This window comes from Chinchilla lanigera, unplaced genomic scaffold (genome assembly GCF_000276665.1).
Source record: "Chinchilla lanigera isolate Chin_1 unplaced genomic scaffold, ChiLan1.0 scaffold00016, whole genome shotgun sequence".
NCBI lineage: Eukaryota > Metazoa > Chordata > Mammalia > Rodentia > Chinchillidae > Chinchilla > Chinchilla lanigera.
The window spans coordinates 26,008,294-26,032,547 of record NW_004955417.1 but is presented as its reverse complement, the minus strand read 5'-3'; the positions used below and the strand labels follow the sequence as shown (position 1 = coordinate 26,032,547).

Here is a 24,254-nt window from a genome sequence, read left to right as displayed (position 1 = left end):
GTCTCCTCTGCCTTGTATGATGAATACAGTGATTTTTGAGATCTGCTCTTGAGTTCCCAGTGTATGTCCACTCCGCGTGCATCTGAGTGTATCTTAGCGGCTCAGTAAGCCGTTGTACACTGGATCCATTTTGGTGCTCCCAGAATTTTTTATTTTTAATGGGTTCTTCCAAGGTGCTTTATTTCCATTATAAAATGTAGCTCGCTCTGCTTTGTGCCGTAGCTTGTGTGCTTGTCCTGTGTTCGATCTTAGGGAGGAGCTACTGTCTAGGGACCATAGGTCTCTGTGGGGCCAGAGCAGTTTCTCCGAGCAGAATCAGCTCTGAGTCGTTTTCAGCTGACACCCAGCAGCGAAGTTGTAGAAAACGGAGTCTGGGCGGGACACCCTCAATGCCTGTGTAGTCCACTGTGACGTTGGGACTCTTGCGTATGGTCCTCATCACCTTCACCCTGGCTCCGTGTCATGGGCCGTGGAGGTACCGGTGTGTGGGACCGACTCAGCAGATATCTGGAGCGAGTGCTCTAGTTTGCACTTACTCTGACTCGATGCCCTTTGTGGTGACATTTACTGGGCAGGACTCAGATCCGGCCTCTGCAGCAGAGAGCCACAGCGTGTGGCCAGGGAAGAAAAGGTTAGAGATGTTCCTGCTGCACTTTCCAAGAGCCTGGTTGCCTGTGTCTCAAAAACTGTCCAAGGACCAAGTGCTCGAATTCAGAATGTAAGAAGTAACAAATTAAAAAGAAAACTTCTTAATACTAAGACAAACACATCAAAGACCAGCACTTCAGCCAGGTGTCATGGGGCACACCCGTCAGCCCAACACCCAGTACACAGAGGCTGGAGGATCACCCTGAGTTCAAGGCCAATCTTTGCTATGTAGTGAGTTCAAGGCCAGCCTGAGCTACATAGTAAAACCCTGACTCAAAAACACTAGAAAGAAAGAAAGAAAGAGAGAGAGAAAAAAAGAAAGAAAGAAAAGGAAGGAGGGAGAGAAAGAAAGAAAGAAAAAAAGAAGGAAGGAGGGAGAGAAAAGAAAGAAAGAAAGAAAGAAAGAAAGAAAGAAAGAAAGAAAGAAAGAAAGAAAGAAAGGGAAAGGACCAGGACTTAGTCTGCTTCATTCACAGTTAGTTCTTGTGTTATTTTTGTTATTTAAATGTTATAAAAGTAATATGTGCACATGCTTAAACATGAAAATCCTATTAAAAGGTAGACAAATTGTAAAGGACCTATTTCCTCATTAACTTGACTTTTATTTCCACTCCCCAGAGCTAACATGCTAGTGTTTTCCTGTCCATATATCCAGCAATAATTGTCAATATAAGTGTATATACATTTATTATTTTATACAAAGGTAGCACGGTAGATGGACTGCCAAGTTTGTGTTTCCACTTAGAAAAGATCTTACAGTCGTTTTTAGTGAGCATAGAGCCGGATGACAGTTTATTTAACCTGTCATTTTTTAGTTTTTATCTCTGAGAGTTGTTTTTGCTACTCCAAATTTTTGCCATAGAGTATGTATTTTCGTGTGTGTGTATATCTCCTTATCCTGAGCGCTGTTCAACCGAAAACCGTGCCCTTGTTTCTGAACAGGATGCGGTGAGCAATAAGTGTCCGAGGTGCCATGGTCAGTGAATGTCCCTGCCAGGCCCCTCACATTTATATTCAATAACATATCTTTTAGCCTAAGTTATGCTGTCGGTCTCTCTGCCCATCTGTTGCCAGCTTTCTTCCCAGAATGCAGCTTAGATGCAGAAAAGATAGATACTGTCACAGCTGAAAAAAGCTGAAAGTAATTCCCAAACGTACCACATTGTAACAGCAAGTTCTAAAGAACATCCTTATATAATTTAAATATTAAGATAATTATGTTGCAAGGAACAGAAAATTCTCCCTCTTATTTGGAATGTAAGAGGTTCACTACCTAGAACTTGTCCAACTGAAGTTTTTTTCAGGAACCCTGCCTTTCTGCAAATTCAGTCTTCTTGTCTTTTCGCTTGCAGTGAAGTACATGCGAGAAGCCACGCCCTACGTGAAGAAAGGATCCCCGGTGTCGGAGATCGGGTGGGAGACACCTCCCCCGGAGTCCCCTCGGCTCGGGGGTGGCTCCTCGGACCCTCCGGCCTCGCAGTCCTTCTCCTTCCACAGAGACCAGAAGAGCATCCCGCTGAAAATGTGCTACGTCACTCGGAGTTTGGCCCTGGCCGACCCCGAGAACAGGTGAGACAGCTCCACACCGCCCTCCTCCGGGTCTCCACCCTCGGTCCGAGGGGGCTTGGGCCAAGCTGTGCCCATGAGCTGAGGACCTCCGCGCTTCCCAAAGAGCAGCGTGGAGCCACACTGGAGACAGTGACAGAGCGCGTGTGCGCGCGTGTGTGCGTGAGCGCGAGTCCATCCAAGTCCCCCTCTCCTCCTCCTCTGTCCTCTTCCCCTGAAGAGTGTGTACACTGGGCCTGGCTTCGCAAGTGGAGGCCTGGCGAGTGCCCTCCCTGGCCCTGCTGTTGCCAGGCGGTGTGACTCCAGGTGCCTTTCTCAGACAGCTGCGCCTTGGTTTTGTCGCCTGCAGGATGGGACGGTAACTTACTGCAGAGGGTTGGAGGGTTGGTGAGGGGGAGCCTGTGGCGCAGGTGACACGGGGGAATCCCTGAGTGTGAGCCCAGGAAAACCTACGGTTAGTTCAGACGGCAATGAGCGCATGCGCCTCCCTGGCCCAGCGGCGTGCAGTTAAATGAGAGAAACCTCAAGCTGCGCTCTGCTCTAAGCCTCTCTATGCTCCAAAGAGGAAAGGGCAGGGCGGTGGCCCCAGCCCGGGTGCTGCCGCCCAGAGCCTGAGGCTGCAGGACAGATGTCCCCCGAACCCTGGCAATTAGAGGGATTCAGCCACGAGAAAGCAAACACTTGGGGTCCCTTTTTGCCCAGAATATCTGACTTTCACTCATCCGAACAGAAAATATCCGTGCTGCATGAAAATAAGAGAGATGCAGAGAGGAGTGAGCCGGCACACGGGGCCTCATGGTGACCTTTGTGTCCACAGTAAAGTGCTAAAAATAAGAGCAGCTCTTCTGGGCCTCATTTATAACAGTGGGGACAGCTGCACCCCACCCGGAGAGGAGGCATTTGGCCGGTCTCCGAGTTGCTGAGGGGGTGAAAGCCAAAGGAGGAAGGGCGGGAGAGAGTTGTCCTTTGGGCTCTCAGCTGTGTGTCCTTTTCTGGCTTCCCAGTAGCTCCCTCCAAGGAAGTTGGAAGGACCCCTGGGGTCCAGCAGGGGTGGCTGGCTCACTGCCCCGCCCACGTCTGCTATATCTGCACAGGGATTGGCCAGTGGATCTGTCAGTCAGGTAGCCGCACAAGGGATAGGATTGCAGGCCAAAGGAGAGTCCTTCCGGAACCTACTCCCATCTCTTGTCTGTTTGCTTCCTCCTCAATTTCTGCCTGTTTCCTGGGCCTGTAGCTGATGTCTTTGTTACTCGGTGTTTCTTCTTCCCCCTCTCTCATCCACCTCATCCACGGAGCCCTCTTGTCTAAGAATTTGATGGCTAAGAATTTGATTCAGATGTGATGAGGTCTCAATCTGTTGAGTATTTATCTTGCTCTTGGCTTTACACAAATTCCTTCAGACCAAGGACAGCAAAGCAATAGCCTATAGGTGCACCCACCCGACAGGTGTGATTTCTTTCAATGGTCTAGCTTGTGTTTTGGAGAAATTTGAATCAGTTGCCATTTTAAATAATTGGAGAATCTCACGTGATAAAGACATTTCTACTTTGCTAAAGAATTGAAAGAACTAGTGACATTATTGGGTCACAGGGCTGCAGGCTGGGTTCCTCTGTATGGGAGCCCAGTAGAGGTTTTCCCTTTGACCAGGGGATGAGCGCACCTGGTACCTACACCTCAGGGACTACTAGTTCATCTCCTGTCTGCGCCTGCACATCACCTGCCCACTCTTGACTTTGTGTCCCTGCTTGGTCCTCTTAATAGTCCTTGAGATTCTACCCTTGCCCCCATAAAGCACTGTGGCAGAGTGCTTATAAGTGGTCAGTGTCATACAGCTGCCATACGGGCACAGCTGGGCTTCAAGCCCCTGCCTCCAGAGTGGGTGGCAGCATCAGGAATCAACTATTTCCCAAAAATGCAAACAGACTGGAAAATTTACCTAGGTATCAAAGAAGCAGTTAACACCTTGGGAAGGAAGTTGGAATAGATTTCTAGGGTTTCTTCCAGCAGTGGACTTATATGCAATAACATAACAGCCTATTATAAATTTTTATTTATATTAGTCCATGTCTGCAGTACAGAATGATTACTTTCATGATGTGGACTTGGTACATGTACATCACACATCTTAATTCTATTTACTTTCCCTTCCCCTCACCTCCCTCCTCCCTCCCTCCCTCTCTCGGTCCCCAATTACGTTTTAAAGAATATTTTGAGAAACGTTAGGCCTTAATCCAGATATTGGTAGCTTCATCCTGTGTGTCCAGCCAGTGGAGGAGGATGAGGTTTTAAACTGTCATGTGCATGCGGTGTTCTTCAAGCTCACCGTTGGTGTGGATCTGCGCTCTTCCTTAGTGGGAGAGAGCACGCCTGCTACACTGGGTGTGAGACCAGCGGGCGGCATGAGAAACAAGGATCCTGCTCACAGGTCAGGTGTCAGGGCCACACGGGTCCAGAACTGGTGCGAAAAGGAGATGAAGAACCTAGGTGAGACCTGCCCCTGGCTGAAGGAAAAAAGGAGGAAAGCAAAGGAAACAAATATTTTATAAAATTCCAATATGTGCTGGGCAAAGTGTAGCACACCAGTCAGAAATGTGAAGTCTGCAAAACACAAACTGATGCTGACCAGAAGAGACACACTTAACACGAAGTGATTTTTTTAAAGGTAAAAAACACAGGGTCTGGCAAAAGTGTACAAGGCAAATGCAAAGTAGCAACAACAACAAAAAGCCTCGATTTCGATCTTGATGTGTGACTGGGGAAAATGCAAGCTGAAAGCAGAAGAGAAGGCAGGGAAGGGCTGATTTATGCAGAAGGCTGGAATTCACAAGGAGCGTTCGATAGATGCGAATGCATACCAAAGAAGACAGCAGCTGCCTTTATAGTAGAAACTGCAGAAAGTACAAGCAGAAATAGACATGTATGCAGATTAGATAATGAATATACACCTCTCTCAGTCCAAGACAAAGTAGAGAGTAACAGATAAAGGATAAATAAGATATATAAAATTCAAACGATGTAATTAACAAAGCAGATCTAGGCACACTGCAAACTTTGGTAATAGAAAATAGTCTTTAACTGCACTTAGAGCCTACACAAAATTAGCCATAGAGTAGGTCACAAAGAAAATACTGTGGGTTGCATAAGACAGAATGAAAACAAGCAGCACCCTCTGAGGATAATGGAATAAAACTAGAAAACCAATAACAAAATCAAACCATGGAACACCTTTCTTCTTGGGTGTTTAAAGGGGCTCCATGATGTAACTCCTGGGTCAAAGATGGGATAGAAAATAAAGCTGTAGCATTTAAAAATATTGAAAACAATGCACGTATTAGATATAAGAGAAAGGAGGAGAGCATAGATTGGTCCGCTAAACCTGAGGTGCATGAGTTTAGGTGTGAGTCTTGTCTGATCCAAATCGCCATCCGCATTAGCAGGCACTCAGATCTCTGTCTTGGAGGGAGTGAAGCTGCTCCGGAAGTGAGAGTTGAAGTAAGTGGTAGATTTGGGGTTCCAGCCCCATCCTGGCTAAATCTTAATTCCAGCACCTCCAACTTTGGAAAGTGGCAGAACAGCACAGCTGAGCTGGAAGAAGCCAGGCTCACAGCCTCCTGGGCGCTGTCACCTGAGAACTGAGGCAGATGCCACTGCATCATGGGACCAATCCCTTCTGTCGGTGACACACAGCTGCTCACAGTTTGCATTAAAACCTCTGGTGTTCAATTTCTCAAATGGAAACAGCCCTAGAACAGCAGGCAAGAGCACTGCTCTTCCCACGGAAAAGATCACTCAGCCGGTGCTGGATCCACAGGCATGTCTCCCGCTCTTGGTCATCAGTGATTACACATTTTTTTATTCTGCTTCTTATATGTCTCCTGCCTTTCGTATTCAGCTCTTTGTGCAGCTGCCTAGTCTGGCCACACCCTTAGACCTTCAGACATTTGGATCCACTTCCTGTGAGGGTTTCCTTTCTGCCTTGCTTCTTCTCTAACCCCGTTGTCTGCTCTGCACCCTGCTGGCCAAGGGACGGAGAAACACGTAAAACCCACCCATGTGGTCAGAATGGCTTCTTGTCAACCCCATATTTAAACACCTCAGTATTTCATTTTTTAAAAAAAACACTAAATTTTGGATCTGTCCTGTCTGCTCAGCTGTTCCCCACCTCATCTTCTGTGCTCCAGAAGTCTTCAAATAAGCCACCCTGGTCTACAGACAATGTCCCGTGATCCGGTTAAGCCTCGGCACGGGCAGCCTTCTTGGGTCCCATGTTTGGCTCCTACATGTGTGAAGCTCGGTCCCATACAGCACCCTTCACAGTGCCTCCCCAGCCCCTCAGCCATAGCCTTGTAAGGTCTGAAGTACCCCATAATTTCATTTGCATACCCCAGCTTTCTGGCACTTTGCTTGGTGCATAGTAGACATTCAAAAATATTTTTGTTAATAAATAATAAATGGCGTGTGCATCTATCCATTTTTTGTATCCTTACCTCTATAAAAAATTACTTTTAAAAACTTCCATTGGATAACCTCGAGAATAAGAGGATGAGTAATAGCATAATTCCTTCCTGCGTGATGTGGTAAGCTCAAAACAGATCACTTAAGTAACTCAAACGGTGCAGACTTTTGGTGTGTTTCTTCCATGTAGGCAAGCTATGTGAGAAATTTAGTTGTAGCCAGAGTCGCTCAGTGAGTGTGGAGTCAATCCGAGAGGAGCTCATGGCCCCAGGGAGCCATCTGTGAGCCAGGGAAGCTGCAGTCCTTCCTTCCCAGTGGAGGAGGGGAGAACCTGCCCAAAGTGACCATTAGTAACCTGTGTGCTGGCGCAGGCCTCTCCTTCCGGCTGCACGGGAACAGCCTGGCCTCCCCGGCCCTCCCTCTCCTTTCCAGCGAGTTAGCCCCTCCACTTCCCAGGGTGCTGTCTTCTGGTGGTGATCAGATCAGTGGAGTTCACTTTCCTTCACAAATGTAATCACTTTTCAATCCTTGCTGCCTGGAGTTCGTTTTCTATTGTGTTGTTGGGCGTTCTAAATGACCCTAAATGCTTTAGTTACGTATTTGTTACGGATAGAGGTCTTTGGTTGACTACTAAAAAAAAAATCCTTTTATGAGTTTAGCCTTATTTCTTCCTTTTCCCAGTATTGCTGGGTGTGTTACTGCTCCCCTCATCCCTTCTATTGGCTCTGAACTGTGCCCATTAAACTTCGAATGCTATTGAGTGTTGCTCTCATTTCCTGAGCCCAGAACAGAGATGCATGAGGTCCTCGTGGCTGTCTCTTCTCCTCGCTGTCTGTTTATGGAAGGTGCTTCTCGTGTCAAGAGACTCGCAAAACGTGTATATCCTGGCTGCTTTCTTCAGTCTTGATGGACCCATCATGGTGGCCTCATAACTGAAACTACGCCAGAAGATCACGATCAACATTTAGGAAACCCAAGAAAAATGTAAAATCCATTTAGAATGGTGCTGTAGTACATGGACACATTTTAAATACCTAAAATGGAGGTCCACACGAATCGCGTGCTAATTCCAGGATAAAACACTCCATCTGAAGTTAGCAAATAGGAGTTAAATCCCAGGGATGTCACACACTCCTTTCCATGTTAGGTGAATTCTCCACTCCCTTGATGCCTTACCTGCTGTGGTCGGAGTGTTGGTTTGCAAGTTCTTGTGTTGGAACCTAGTCTTTGGTGGTTGGCTGTCAGAGAGAGCTGGGTCTCGTGGATGGATTCATGACCACATGTGGCCCTCTGCCCTGGAGAGTGCATGCAGGTATGGGGTCTGCACTCACCTCAGGTCCTCTGGTGCCTGGAGCCCCCTGCTCCAGAACTGTGGGTGATGCATTTCTAGTGTGTATGAGTTACCAAGCTAAGCAGGTGGGACAGACTGAGACGCTGCCTGTGAAATGTGGTGAATCACTGTGACTGCGTGTGACAAAGGTGTGGATGACCTGATGCTGGACGTAAGCACCTTGCAGGGCCTGGCAGGATAGTAGCAGTGTAAACACAGGCTTCAGTCAGAATAGCTTCGCTGTGAGGTACAAAGCAAGGGGCCCTTGCTGCTTCACTCAGCTCTGCAGCCAGAGCTCTCTGGGTCGGGTCATGTTCCCAAACTACAGAACAGGATTTTGGAAGACATTCTTTAATGGAGGTTAAGACTGCTGGGATCGTTGGCTTTTTGTAGGGGCCTAAGTTCCAGTTGCCCAACTCATCGCCTCCCAACGCCTTACTTATCATTTCTCTCTGGTATGTGTCTAAGTCCTGACCCTACCTCTACTGCCATACCCCACCCCATGTATTCTCACGGTGCTTTATAATCATCTTTAATTCTTACCATCCCTAACTTCAGTGTCCCCAGCACCCCCTGTTTTAGTATCTGTGAGTTTTCTTTTCTTTCTTGCAAAATCAGCATTACACTAAAACACAAATACCTTTTCTTACACTTTAACTGGCTGCCCAGGCGTGAGTAGCAGAATGTGTTTCTGAATCTGTGTAGTCCAGTGATGGTAAACCTTTTGGAGCTTTCAGTGATACAAACAAGGCGCAGCGTGTGCCATAGGTTCGCATCACAGGTCTAGACCATCATTTGCCTGGAACTAGAATCCTAAGAGAAGGAGATGGAATCGCTGGCAAGTGGCTATCAGCGTCATGCGTAAAGGCCAGTAGAATAATAGTCAATAAAATAGAAGAAAGGTTTGTGTTTTCAACTGCAATTTAGAAAAATAAGTTAAACATTTTCCATCACATTTAAAACTAGAAACAAACAAAAAAAACCCTCATGAATATTATCTTTTGGATGAGAAAATTCTTCAATTTAAAATTATGGACTGCTCTGTACCACTAAGAATGTCATTTTGGTCAGGCTCACTCTGTCTGTCTCTCTATCTATGTATCTATCATTCATCTATCTATCGATCTATCTATCTGCCTATCTATCTGTGTGTAATTGCTTCTTATTTACACAAACCTAGGTGAAGTGTTTTGTAATTGAAGCAGAAGGATACGCATAAAAGGAGCGGTGATCCTGGTGTTCAGTTCAGCAGTGCTCATATTTGCATTTGAGGACGGTAGGAAGTGGAGTCTGTAGTAACATCCAACGGTTGTTCCCAAGATGATTGGTCAGGGGACATTTCAGGAGGTCATGTGGCATTCGTCAGAAATATGAGACAGGAAACAAAGTAGATGTGTTATTACTGTTATTACTTCACAGCATGCATGATTATGGCATTACCTGGTAGCACTCATGATAGACTTAACAAAATAGGTAGGATGCTTCCTTTTAAAAGTGATTTTAAATAAAAAGGTAAATGTTATCAAAATTATAAAGGCATGTTGTTTGGAATTCAACTAGAACTAAAAGATTCATTTTTTTAAAAAAGGCAGTGGATGTTTATTATTTATTTTGCAGCCTGTTGTGTAGAATCAACCTAGAGGCCCACATCTGGGGTCTGGGAAAGTTGCTCGCCTATTAATGCGGTAATATCTTCCTCACGCTCTCTCCAATCATCTGTCTCTCCTGGTAGAAGGGTGTTAGGGCCCTAGAGTTGGTTTTCTGACTGTTTCTTTTGCTATCATTTCCATCACATTTGTTAATTTAATGTTTGACTCTTCACCTGAATGTGTTTTGTTTGCATTTCAGCAGTTATGTTTTAGCACGTTCCCTTTTCACAGAATTCTGTTCTTGCTGTATGAACACCACATTTCTGTCAATTCCTGGAGATTGTTAATTAACAGTGTTAGTTTTTCTGGGTGCTGTCTGTTTCTCCAGTTAGCTTGTTTTCTGTTTGTTTGTTGGGAACTTCATCTTCCCTGCTGGAAGTTGCCGCACATGTCTGCGGAGCCTTTGTGACCTGATCATATTTCACAGAGTCTAAGAAGCTCACTAAAACCCGCCGGTGAGTGAGAATCACTTAGAATTGTTGCTTGGCGATCCTCCATAGTCAGAGGCCCGGCTAATTCTGCAAATGCCAGTGTTTACAAGTTCTCTCTGCCTCTGCTTATTTCCTTAGGAAAGAACCATCCAGCCTCCTTCTGTGGATGTGGTGGTGGGTCGGGAGGGGAATGCACGGCAGCTGGTTTCCCTGCAGTCCTCGCACCTAGCACGCCCTTTGCAAAGGGCCCTGGTTCTGGCCCTGACCCTCCTCTGTCTGGAGGTCCTGAGCCTCTGTAGCTCTGCAGAGCCTAAAGCTCAGCCCTGGCAGGAGTGCTTCCTGTGCACCTTTGGCTGATGACTTGCTGTCTGTCCTTCCAACATGTGTTGAGCACTTGCGCTTCTTATTCTCTTGTGGATTTAGACCTACTTTAGTAGGATCTTATGAAGGAGAAGATATTAGCATGAATGGCCGAGCCGCTGTGATTCTCAATATGAACCTTTGCATAATTTACATCCTTATATACAACAAGGTGCACAAAAGGCTCGTTTTAATGAGCTTGAAAAACATTTTCATAGCCTTGTTATTTTTAAGAAAATCTATTTCCTTCATAAATAAACTTCAGCAGCCATACTAATTATCATACATTTTTAATCACTCGAGCGCGAATAGAAAGGTTCCTGCAGCAATAGTTGTGAGCTAGTTAAAAACTGTTTCTCCCTCACTTTGGTAAAGAGTATAGAGTTGAGGAGAGGGCTTACCATGCCTGGTTCCGTGACTTCATCTGCCTGCAGGTCTGTACAAGTTCATTTGAGCCCCTTGAGGAAGCACCATTCCAGGAAAAAAATTTTCCCCTCTTCCACAGGGTGTTGGAGAGGTTGAACTTGAGCATTATTTGGGTGCTAGAGGATTTTGGCTAATGTTGACTCTCAAAATAGAGGTCTTGATCCTTTGCTCTTGATACATTCATTGAACTCCATTTGGTTTGCAAATAGCTGCTCCAGAATTTTCCAGCTGAGATAATGAAGTCTGTGCTAATCACCCCAATGCTACTACACGTGTGCGTTCAAGTGGGTGTCACCTTCACTGGGGGTTCTGCAGTGGGACAGGGGGCTTCACAGAGACTACCACCCTTCCTTTTTTGGACGCTCGTGTGGAATCTTGTTTTCCTCAGGGGAGAAGGGGCTGGGCACACAGAGCCCTGAATATACATTTAGAACAGCAATTTGAACATACAAGGCATGCATATGGACAGGTGTTCCCTTTGCTCCTAAACGAGGCCACAGTAGGAATCTTGACGGTGCTGTTACACCGTCTGATTTGGATTTTTTTCTTTTCCTTAACTTTTAACTTTTAGACAGACAGGTTTGGTCGGCAAAGTTCTGTGCCTGGTGCCTTGCTTCTCTGTTGCATTTACCACCAGTCCTAGAACAGCACGTAGAAATCCCTCCCTGAGCACAGAGCACAGTGGGCATGGTGTCCACCCCCATTCCAGCAGCACGTGGATGTGGTCCTTGAAGAAGTGGCGTTCAGTGCAGAGACGTTTTCTGTGGGCGTGGGCTGTGTAAGGGAGCCAGCAAGAGACGAGGCCAAACACAAGGTGTAGCCACAGCAGGGAGCGGCCAAGGGACCGGTCCTGTGAGTGTGAAGACTGCAGCCCTGGGAGAGGAACCGGGCCCAGCCAGGGCTGGGGGGAGATCAGGACCCAAACCTTTCCCTTCCCCCAGCCTGGCATCTCCTGGTGACCCTTCCAGGTAGCTGCACAGGAGCGGAAGCCAGAGGCTGGGAGCCTGAAGGGTGCCATGTAGTGTGTAGGATTTGACATCTTGGTGCGCACGGCCAGGAAAGAAGCACAGAGAATGAACCTACGGGCAAAAATATAAAATAAAATCACAAACCAAAAAATTCTGCCTCTTTGAAAATAGATCTGATGTTTATGAGACAAGTGATCCTAGCTCTAAGAACATGGGGTACACCCAAACACTTCCTTCCCTGCCCTGTGGGATACAGACACCTCGGACAGCCCCACACCGCCGTGTGTAGGGGCCTGTTGAATGAGTGTCCCACCTAGGGCTTTGATAGAGATTTTGTTGAGCCGCCATGCTGCGAGAAGTGACAGAGAAGTGACATCAGGCGCTCAGAGGGTAGAGCTGTTTTGGTCAAGCTGGAAGCTGCAGGCAGGCAAGGCAGCGTGGCTGTGGGGTGCACTTGGGGGGACTCTCACTCCCCTCGGAAAGTGCGAGGCTCTTCTCCCACTATGACAAAGCTGTGGACTGGAAAAGCACAGCACGCGGGTGCTGTCACCGCCTCATGATGGTTGTGATGCTGCAACGTGTGTGAGGCATCCGTACGGGGGCGATGAGAGGAGAGGAAGCGGGCACCCCGAAGCAGCAGCCGTTCATCAGTGGGATCCAGAACCTAGGCTGCAAAATCTCCTCAACATTAATTTGCTTTCATCTGAAATGCCAGATTCCTTACCCTTTGTACACACACACACACACACACACACACACACACACACACACACGTACTCTTACAGTGTGGTGCATGGTGGGTTGTTTTTGCAATCTGGAATAAAAACCCTCTGCACTGCATCTGTTGTGAAATACACAGTAAATGCCAAGTTGTGCAATTTGTTTCCATCGCCTGTATTATTAAACGTTCAGACGATCAGAACACATTTCCTCATGTTACCTGGAGACAGAACACTTGGTCCAGAAGCTAGAATTCATGGAGCTCTTTTCTCATGCACCCTGGCAATATTTTTTTAACTACATTTATTGTACAGTCATGAAAAAGATGGTTCACTTCCAGGCTAGGCTGACCCAGGCTTGATCACTGGCTTTTCTATCTACTATCTGGGAAAATTTGGGCATTTAACTTCTTTGAGTTTTTTAAATTTATGGAATAAGGGTGAAAGCACTTCTATGTAATACTGTTTTTAGAATTAAATCTCTTCATTGTTGCCTGATATCTGGGACAGAATACTCACTTAGCAAATGCCATCTCTTCCTGTTTCCCTTTTCTTTGAAAAATATCCAGCTTTCCTAAGAGTACCAGAAGATTCTTCTGATGTCGTGGGAGGTGTTACGCATTTTTTAGATAGTTTTATTAAGCGCTGGAAAGGCCTGGGCAAAATACCGAGTTGAAAATTATAAAACAGTGGTTTTAGTTAGATGAAAACCACACCATGAGTTTAGACATTTCTATCTGATCTAGCTGACAGGTGGAAGAACTAGGTCAGGTTGCAAATAGCATCTTTAGATTAATTTCTCCAGGAAACACAGAGGCAGGCTTTGAATCACTAAAAAGGTGTAGGATCCTGCCAAGGCCACATGTGGTTTTATAGAAATACTCCAATAAGTTTTGATGCCACGGTCCTCCATCCTGCTGTCAGATGTGCAGTTAAAAAGGGGAGAGGTGTATAAAACAGGGTGCATGATCGAGAGTGGAAATCTGAACCAAATATTCCTGCTGCTACCAGAGTAATCCCAGGACCTGCTGCCATGTGCCCTGGGCTTTAGGAGTCCTCCTCGAACACCTGTGCACAGGTAATGCTGGGCTGTTCAGGGCTCTGGCCACAGAGAACATGTGCTTCAGTTGTCTTCTGGTTCTGCAGATGCTTCTCCTCACCCTGCCTTTCCTTTCTAAATCCTTTATAGAGTGACAAGCGCAGTGCTTTGCAGCGGATGCTTATAGCTTCTGCTGTCTGTGGAAGAGAAAAGAGGTAAATAGGTTCATACAGCCCTGAGCTACAGGAGCTGATGAAAATGTTAGGCTTTTACCAATGTTCATGGAAGCTGAGAACTATTGCCCTTATCGAAGTGTCTGTATTGCCGAGGAAAGAACAAATAGTTATGAAAACAAGGACATAGATTTAGATCCCAACTCTCTGAGATCTTGAAGACTTTATTTTCCCTCTCTAAGCCCCAACTCATGCATCTATAAGATGCATTTAATAAGACACACTTTTTAGAACCGCCACACAGCTTCATGCGAAGGGTGACACTTACTGAGAAAGATAGTTTTTAATCAGAGAATGTATGAAGCCATTGATGAAAAAGACACAAGGGATGCCTTCCTAGAACATGAATTTTATTCAGAATTTTGGGAGAATAGAATTCAATATAAGACTCATTTAAATGAATATTAAAGCTAAAACATGAGACTTCAAAATATTTTATGCTGGCAGGTATTTTAGATCCAACCTAGACTCCCCTGAAGGGGCAAATTTATGTATTTCAGCAATTAAGAATTCTTGGAAATTTATATATAAATTTATATATAATATTTAGTGAATATTATCATCCAGGTTAAGAGGAAGAAATCAAAAGCCACCTGTAACTTAAGCAGACAGGAATTTAATATAAGGAATCAGTTGCCTACCAACAAATTGTTTGGGTTCAGGGAAAAGTCCTGAGATTGAGCGTCCGTTACTGATACTCAGAACTCTATAGAACTAACACAGTTTAGGAAAGTGGAGAACGAGGATGTTGCCACTGGAAATACTGAAGGAACACAACACCGGAGCAGCGACCCTGGAACTAGAAAACCTGAGGTGAAGGAGCAGGTCCCTTGCCAGGGCTTCTTGACACGAAGCTGGGGACTGGACGTGGACCTCCAGGTCCTCTTCTGTGTAGCACACTTAGGTCTGTTCTGCAGCAGTAGCAGCCGAGACATCGAGAGTTTGTCCTCTTCTTCTGCCTTCCAACTCTTATGGGCAAATATGAAATTCTAGAACCCTAGCGGCAAGGAGATTTGGGAAGCTGGACATTTGAAGTCTTCTGCCATCTGCAGTAGAGGGAGCATACCCTGAAGAAGGTACAAGGAGGCTAAGGCAATTTTTGTATCCATCACAAAAAGTATTGGCCACCTGGTAGAACTCAAGCAAGCCTTTTGCTTTGCCCTTTCCTTTGAAAGAATCATAGTCACAGTAAAAACTTAAATGCAGTTCTACACCTTGGTTATGTTTGGGGATGTTACAGTATCTCTGGGTCAGTTTTATAGAGTTCTGGACAGAGGGTGTGGTGGCAGAGACCGTAATGTTCACCAGTTCTCTGGCATTTCCAGGCCTTCCTAGAGCTTCCTGGGTCTTGTGAGTAGTCTGGCTGATAAGAGCAGAAGTGATGCTTGCTTGTACCTTCTATGAGCAGAAGTGATGCTTGCCCTTGAGAGCCGAGGCTGTGCTGAGCACCTGTATGCCTGCAGTGCAATAACGCCATGGCACAGCTTCCTTCAGCCTGGTGTCCCAAGTGCCCCAGTGGAGCAGATCCTCACCAGGGCTACCGCAGATCACTTTTGGACACAGAGCATGTTGTTTCCATAAACTTGCACGGTGCTAGGTGACTGAGATTTTAGAATAATTGATACCACAGCACAAAGCTATCCTATCGTTACTAATACAGTCATCATGTAAATGTATTGAGCTCAGTCAAGCTGGCTAATATTTATTGAGCATCACCAGTAATTCTCATGAGGCGAGAAATCCTTACTAAATGAAATCTCTCTTTTCTTCACTTGATATAGTATTTAATATAGAGCCCAAAAGTCTCTATTACTTGCCTTGTGTTTGTTGTTACCCAAGTGAACGAGCATGACCCAAAGGCACCAGATGAAGGAGTGCTGGGCCTTTTCACACTTGGAAGATGTGAAAAGCATCCTTTTTTATTGCGGTTATAGTTGTTGCTTTTAGAAACTGCTACTGTTCGCAGCTGAGCCGTTCCCACTATGTCTAAAGAATACCGTTGCTTGGAGGGGACCCCGTCTCTTATTCGCCTCAGTAAAATTAAGTGTAACAGGAGAATAACCAAATTCTACCACGGCTGCCAGGCTGGAATCTGTGTGTGTGTTCACAGCATTTCTTCTGCCTTCCTAGCTTATAGCTACTTAGATTTGAAGACTAGAACGAATTCTTCATCAAGAATGAAGACCTGAAGCGCTCTCACTTGCTCATGCCCCTTTACCTTTTCTCTTTTACTTTCATCTGCTTCTGCTACAAGAATTCTCCAACTTCTCTTTTAAAAATCTTCTCATTCCAGTATTAATGTGAAAATCAATTGAGATAGTGTTAAAGTACTAAATAAACTCTGAAGATATAACAATGTCAGAAAGAACATATCTCACTAAAGATGTCCTCACATTGTCATCCCACGCCCAGGGCCAAGGACAGCCTAAGGCCGTCAGCAGCCTATGGTGTGTCCCCACGTGGATTCCACTTGGGATAGCTCTACTCACTGACACCTTTGTAGCTGCGTCCACATTTATTGGTATCTTTACTTGATTGACATCTGTCTGGCTCACTGGCTCCTGGAGTAGAGCAGACTTGTTTGCTCGTGTTTCTATCCCCTGGCGCATAGCCCAGGGACTGAGTCACCACTGAATAAGTGTTCATTGGATGGATGCACACCAAGATGGATGGGGATGAAGGAAGGAGAACACATAAAGACCCAGGACCAAGATGAGCTCCTCAGACTCCCGTTCAGCTCTGCCTGTGATCACAGGCAGGGCCTGACAGACATTGAGAATTTCTTCAGCTCTGATCTTTGTGATGCGTTGGAAGTTCCCCAAGATCTCCCTGGTCCCCAGATAGAAACATTTGATTGCCTCTGTCAACATATTTGATTGCAGAAATCTTGAGGCACCACTTGGAGGAAACATCATGATAGTGTAGCATATTTGATTTTATTCTCCTAAGTGAGCCAGAATTGCAGCTTCTGTCGACCTCCTGGTGAGAGTTGGATGGCTTTAAGATTGTCATGAGCAGAACCCCTACTTCTGAAACATGGCAAGGGTTTTCACTGCAGTTGCACCCCTTTGGCTTGGAGCTCCTCATCTTGAAGAGCCTTAAACTCTAGCCCAGTGAGAGCCATGGGAGAAGAGGCCAGCTTGGGATGGGCCTTGGGAGGGACAGAATTGCTCCCTTTCCCAGAGGCCCTGGAGCCAACCAGTTGTCTTGAAGCTAGACAGCCCTGGCTGCAGGAACTGCTGGGCCTCTGACCCCATTCATGCTGATCCAGGCTGCAAAGCTGCCCTGTGCTTCACCGAAGAGCCTGATGATGGCTTAATGACACCAGAAATTGGAGTTCAGCCTGCCTTTCCATCAGGGTCCAATTAGGGAAAGAGACTCCTGTGGGCATTTCAACAGGGGCAGTTGAATGCAGGGAATCAGTCTCCCAGAGGTCAGGAATAGCAGGAAGTCCCTAGCTTGCTTAGGCTACAGAGACTAAGTAGTCTCCCAGGTGTAAGGCTGCTCAGCAAACACTAGAGCCCTGCAGAAATGCAGAATGGGGGTGGGGGGTAAGATGTCATGTTAGGTGGTCAAGTGGCAGAGCACAGGGATCACTGTTTTTCATTCCTCCCACTCTCTCCCACCCTGGTGACTCTTACTGGGAGAGGCCATATGACTCAGAAGCTTTAAGGAATCCTCCTTCCTGTGGTACTGAGCAAAATCAGGAAAGGAGGAAGAAACGGATTTGAAGGCAGACAGTCCCAGGACAGGCCCAGCAAGGCCTCTGTTCTTCTCTGCATCTCTAGTGCCAAGCACACAGTAAGTGAGCCGTAGGTATCACACTGAGTGGCTCGCAGATTCAGCTCTGAAAGCTGAGCTACGTGAAACAGGTCATTTCACCTCTTGAGTGTATTTCTGGACATAGAGTAGAGATGGCATGGATTTCCCTTTCTTGCCCTAACAGGTAGATTATTCTGGTCATTACATTTAGGAGTTCTGTATCATCATATAGCGCTGCTGTTCTAGTTGTGCAGGACCTTCTAATGAGTGCCTAATCCCCAACTCTGACCCTGAAAATCATTTTTCTGCCTGAAGGCTTAAGGATCATGGTGTTAATGTGACTGGTTTATTTCTTTGGTGGAACGCAGGAAACGTACATTGTTTTGATCAATGTCTCCAGTCCATGTAACCTCCCTGGTACTTCAAGATGTGATCTTTAAAACACTTAATGATGTAGGCAGTGAGGACACATTTATCCTTCAATAGCTAATACATACACATGCTTTAAGATGCAAAAGGCACAAAGAACATGCGGTGAAAAATACATCTATCTTTAACTCTTGGGTCCAACCCATCCGGCTGGGTCCCCCAGAAGCAATCACTGGTGTTAGGTTTTTTTTTTTTAGATTTAAATGTCAGTTTAAGACAATGATTATTTCCCTGAAATTTCCAACTGGCAGGTGAATTCATTTTCTTGGATTGCCACGACAAACTGTGACAGACTGGGTGCCTTCAAACTGCAGAAATGACTTCATTCGAGCTCTCAGTCAGACTTGTGGCAGGACCCTGTTGCCTCCCAGGGCTCTGGTGAAGAACCCTTCCTGCATTTCCCAGCCTCTGGTGGTTGCTGTCAATCCTTGGCATCCCCCAGCTTGCAGCTGTGTTGCTCCAATCTCTGCCTTCAATATCACTGACCTCTTTCTGCTTGTATCTTTCTATATCCTCTCATCGGGATCCCAGTCATGGATGTCGGACCCACCTAATCCCGTGTAACCTCATTCTAGCTGATCGTGTCCACAAAGATCCTCTGTCAAAATAAGGTCACATTCGGTGGTTTTGAGTAAACATGGATTTGGGGCTGGGCGAGGGCTGTGCAACCCAGTGCTACCGGGAATGCTGCTTCTCAGGTTTGCCCAAGGATAAGACACGCATGGCAGGGGAGGTAGAGGGAGGACACTCAGTGATTAAAGTATGACTCCTGGCCCTGCCCTGGGCTCACAGAACTGTAACCTCCAGCGAAGGCGCCTGGGAATCTGCAGCATGTTTTCTAGACAAGTCTAATCATTGGGCAAGTATGAGAAGTGCTCTTTTGAAATAATCCAGCAAAAACAAAACTGCCAGCATTCAAAACTTGATCCAGTAGGCCTGAGGTCAGACATGGGCTCTGCTTTTTACCAGTCAGTAATCCCTCTGGGCTTTGGTCTGTGTTCTTTCGTAACAACCATATTGGTGCCTACATAGAAAAGGAAAGGACATTGTGTACCTGAACTCTGAATGGTGCAGGGCTGCTAAGAGGTGGATCTGGGACTTCAACCCAGAGCTTTGGAGTCCATGTCTAATGGGCTTCCTTTTGACTTCAAGAAGAAGTTGTGTATAGGATTTCTCTAAGAACCAGGTTCCCGCTAGAAGTTTGGAACTTGATCAGATTCACAGCATTGTAACATAAGTACACTCACTAAGCAATTCTTAGTGAGCACGGCAGTGTGTTATGTGATGTGGTGGTGCCCTCCGCTTGGGACCGTCCCCTCACTTTTGTATCCGCCAAACCTCACAGAGCCACCTTGCAAGCCCAGGCACCCTTCTGTCCTGACTCCATTCTCACACTGACGGGCAGTTTTTCTCCTTGCCTTCCAGCCACCAGAGCCATTGCTGTCATTATTCTGAGAAACCCTCACTGTCAGGTTTCCAGCACTTGCTGTCCTGAGACCAGGACAGTAAGCGACAAAACAGGTTTAATCCCAGCTCTTTCTGACTCGAAAGCCCACGTGGTGCAGAACCTTCACGCTGCACGGTCTTCAGATCCCTTCTAAAGGTACCCTAACTGCACCTGATGAGGTGAGGAAAATAAAGCCTCTTTCCACCAAATTTGCCCCCTTCCAGCTCATTCGTGCTTTGTTGTATCCCAAAGCTTAGCACGGTGCCTGTGGTCGGTTCTCAAATTGTGGTCCCAGACCAGCAACCAGCGCTCTTAGCATCCCTGGAAATGTGTAAAGAGGGCAGGTTCTCAGAAGGAGGACCTGAATGGGGGCCCAGGAACCTGTTATTCTGTTAGATGCTCTAGTCTGAGATCCAGAAGGTTGACCCCACCCCTTTCCTCCTACTTCCCCACTATTCAGAAGCAAAGTTAGAGTTTCCGGCTTCTGTGCAGTCTTACCATTGCAGACCCATCTTCATAGCATGCTTGGCCTTGTGCCATCATTCTCTCATTCTCCCTGAATTGATTTCCAGGTGCAGGAGTTTGGTTTAGTCCATATTTCTCAGTGCCTGATAGGCAACAGGTGCTCTGTAATTACTTTCCAATAGAATACGGTGAAATAGTACCAAGGAAGCTGGACCTAGACTTTGGAGAACATGATATGTTTTTAGGAGCTGGGCAGGACCCTAGAGAAGATGTGGTACTAGTGCAAGACCCAAATGAGAAGCATTGCTAGGTTCCACAGTGACTTAGCAGGAAAAGGAGACACTGAATGACATCGTGGAGTTTTCTACTCTCTTCTTACTCAAAGTATGCTGCAGGGCACAGGCAGCAACATGTCACCTAGGTGTTTATAAGAAATGCTGACTCTCTAGGCCTGTGGGATCAGAGGCTGCATTTTAATACGATTCATCCCATTACAGTTTGACAGGCATTTTCATTTTGACTCGATACGGGGCTTTCACCAAACTAATCTCTCATCCTTTAGTTGAATGTCCTTTTTTGTTGTTATTGTTTTCTGCAGATGAAATTCAATTTCCTACTGAATCCACATGTGCGAGAAATTTACTAAGGAGGCGTTGGTGGTGGTGAAATTAATTAAATTCACTCAGTTCCTTGGAAATAAAGCTTTAACAAATGATCAGAAAAGGTTCCCTTGGTGCAGATGGGAAAGCTGATTTCTCATTTAGAGCAGCACCAGCCTGGCCTAGATCCAGGCAGAACATCAGCTGCTCCAACTCATGAAAAGTCAACAAACAGCTTTAAACTTTTTATGAAATTCTCATCCCAAAGCTGGAGGCACTATAGAGAAGGTTACAGGTAATCCAACCCCATGATGTCATCAATCTTGTCCCCTTACCACAGCCTGTCTCATTACCCCTGGTCCTAGGGCAGGGCCATTTGAAGCTTCATTTTCTCCTCTCTGAAGCAGAGCCAACTTTCTGTTATTGTTATGGGAGTAGAGTTCAGAGCAAGAAACTGAGAAATCACCAGCTTATCAGCATAAAGAACTTCCCCCTAGAGTTTCAACTTCTGCCCCTAAGTCTGTTACTAGGGCTGCTTAAGATTTGTCAAATCATGTGGTTTGAGCTTCTTATTTCCTCCAGCTGTCCTTGGTAAAGAATTAGTGATTATCTTTGCAGGAGCTAGAAAAAGGGCAGGAGTATTAAAAGTATGGATAATATACAAAGCCTGTAATTGATCCCTTTTAATTATCTGTGTCTGTAATCTGATACCAAGAATGCCTTTGAGACTGGTTCCTCCACACAAGCATAGTGCCGGGTGTATAGTAGCTCCTCAGTAAATGCTTTGGAACTGACTTGAGGTGAATACAATCTAATTAGATAACAAATGCCTTTGTAATATAGGCTGCCCCATTGAGAAGACTATTTCTTAAAGACTTACCTTGAAAGGCAGGGTAGAAGATGTGCACTCTGACCAAGATGGAATAATAAGAACTAGATTTACCCTCCTACCTGAAACAAAGTCAGGCAAACTATATGATACAGCAGTGCTCAGAGCCTTGGACATCAGGCAGTGACTCTGGCAGGACAGGAAACAAGCCAGATGACCCTTGAAATGGCCCGGGGTTACTGTCTTACAGCGTTTCAGCCTTGGCCAGAGGAAAAGGGAACTCCAATAGAACTCAGCAGACTCTACTGAAGACAGAGTTGAGAGTCCAGAAGTCCAAAACAGCTGGTGTTACAAGGCAGATTCCAGATGGGGAAGAGGGACCCACTAAGAGAATTACGGGGATTCGAAGAGGTCCCAAAGAGCCTTGCTGCGTACTGAACAGCAGATGTGTTGGAGAAAACTACATAAGACCAAGAGGAAACTACCCTTGAAGGGCTGGAGGTAACAGTGCTCAATCCTCACACAAGGCTGAGAACAATGTCTGTCCTGCCAGATGTTACAGTTCATGGGAAGGGCCCACCCCAGCTGGGAAGGGCCCACCCCAGCCCAGAAACAGAACCCCAGGGCAGCCCCACTCAGACCCTACTCAGAAAGCTTAAAAGCAACACCTGCAAGGATCAGTTACTTGCTCCTCAAGTAACTGCTTCCCAAGTTACTGGATTCCCAAGTAACTGTGTCCCACAGGAGGAAAACACCAAAGAATACTTTTAGGAATATAGAAATATTTAGCATTCATTAATATAAAATCCACAATTTCTGGCATCTACCCAAAAATCACCAGACATGCAGCTGATTAGGAAGACATGATCCATGATATGGTGGAAAAACTGTCCATTAAAACCGACCAAGAACTGATATGGATGTTAGACCAACCCAACACAGACATTGAAACAGTTAATGTAACTGTGTTCCATAAATTAAAAAAGTAAAGTCATGAAGCTATTTTTTTAAAATCCAAATCAAACTTCTGTAGATGAAAACTATAATGTGTGAACGAAAAGAATGAATGGGATTCATAGCAGGTAAGACCTAGTAATAAAAAGTTTCCACAGCAAAACACAGAAAAGAAAATTATTGTCTTGAAATCAATAGAGAATCAGTGAGCAGTGCTACACATTGAAGCAGCCTTGTAGACTTAAGTTGAAGTCCTCAAAGGAGGTAGGGAACAGAAAGACACTGGAATAAATAATGGCTGAAAGCTGATAAGAGTTGATAAAAAAAAAAACCCTATAAATCCATAGGTCTGCAGAAGCTCAATAAATGTATAAGAAATATGATCCAAATGAGACCATGTTACCTTGTAATCACAGTGGTCAACACCAGTGACAGAGAGCAAACTGTACAAGGGCTGAGAAGTAGCTCAGTGGTAAAACACTTTGCTGGCGTGTGCAAGGTCTTGAGTTTGATCCTCAGCTCAGTGGGTGTGGGGTGGGGTGGAGGAGAGGGTAGCTGGTTTATCATGAGAAGTAATGACTGAGATTCGAGCTACATGTTCCAAGTGTACAAGAAAAACCATCCAATTAGAATTCTATACCCAACAAAAATATCTCTCAAAAATTAAGGTGACATGAAGACATGAATGTTCAACAGACTTATTGCCAACAAACTTGCACCACAAAAAATGCTAAAGGAATCCTTGACTCGGAAAGAAAATAATGTCAAATAGAAACACACATATAGAAAGGAAGGATTTATACTAAGACAGCAGCTCTTCCCACTGGTCTGGATCAGAGGACTAATACCACCTCATTTCAAGCATTTCATAAAGTTAAAGTAATTGAAATGATGAGTGTTGCTATCAAAATAGACAAATTGACTGATTTGAGTCCAGAAATAGACTCAGACATATACGGGCACAAAAACACTAAATCTACTGGGAGAGAAAGTAGGTAAAAATCTTGAAGACATAGGGGTAGGCAGAGAGTTCATCAACAAAAACCAGGCTGCATTGGAAATACTTTAAAGAATCAACAACTGGGATCTCATCTTATTCCATAGTTTTTGCACATCTAAAGAAATCACAAACAGGATCAAAAGAGATCCCACGAACTGGGAAAAATTTTACCCAACTGTCCCTCAAACAAAGGACTTCTATTTAGGACATATAAAGAATTTTTAAAAATCAGGCCCCCAAAATTCAAAGACCCAATCCAAAAATGGGCATCTGAGATGAATGCACACTTCTCAGATGAAGAAATACTAATGGGAAATAAATATATGAATAAATGTTTAACACCATTGGTCATTTGAGAAATGCAAATTAAAACATCTCACCCCAGAAAGAATGGCTATCATTAAGAAATCAACCAATAACAAATGTTGAAGAGGCTGTGGGGAAAAAGGAACCCTACTGCATTTTGGGTGGGAGTGTAGATTGGTGAAACCACTGTGGAAATCAGTGTGGAGATTCCTCACAAACCTAGGAATAGAGGTCCCACTTAACTCAGCTATTGCGTTTCTAGGTATTTTCCCAGAAGAATTAAAAACATCACACCACAGCGATGTATGTGCACCCATGTTTATAGACGCACAGTTTGTCATAGCAAAGTCTTGGAAGCACCCCAGATGCCCATCAACTGAGGAATGGATAAAAAAGATGTTGTATTTTTATACAATGGAGTATTACTCAGTTACAAAAAAAGATAAACTAGAGGCTTTTATAGATAAATGGATGCAACTAGAGACCATACTCATAAATGAAATAAATCAGACCCACATGTGTAAACATCATATTGTCTCCCTAGTGTAATAACCTGAAAGACTAAATAAAATCCAAAACATACAATAGATGCTATGAGAGGAAAATAAATTGCTCAAAGGAAGAAACAACTGGGATGAG

General features: G+C 45.2%; 1 protein-coding gene across 1 annotated transcript in view; it reads left to right on the top strand.

Moving 5' to 3' along the window:
• Sntb1 (syntrophin, beta 1 (dystrophin-associated protein A1, 59kDa, basic component 1)) overlaps nt 1-24,254 on the top strand; it is a gene marked incomplete at its 5' end in the record, with an annotated part of 222,122 nt that overhangs the window by 95,587 nt on the left and 102,281 nt on the right. Inside the window, 1 exon segment of the mRNA XM_013512818.1 lies at nt 2,001-2,217. Within this exon segment, the coding sequence (XP_013368272.1) occupies nt 2,001-2,217 (217 nt within the window).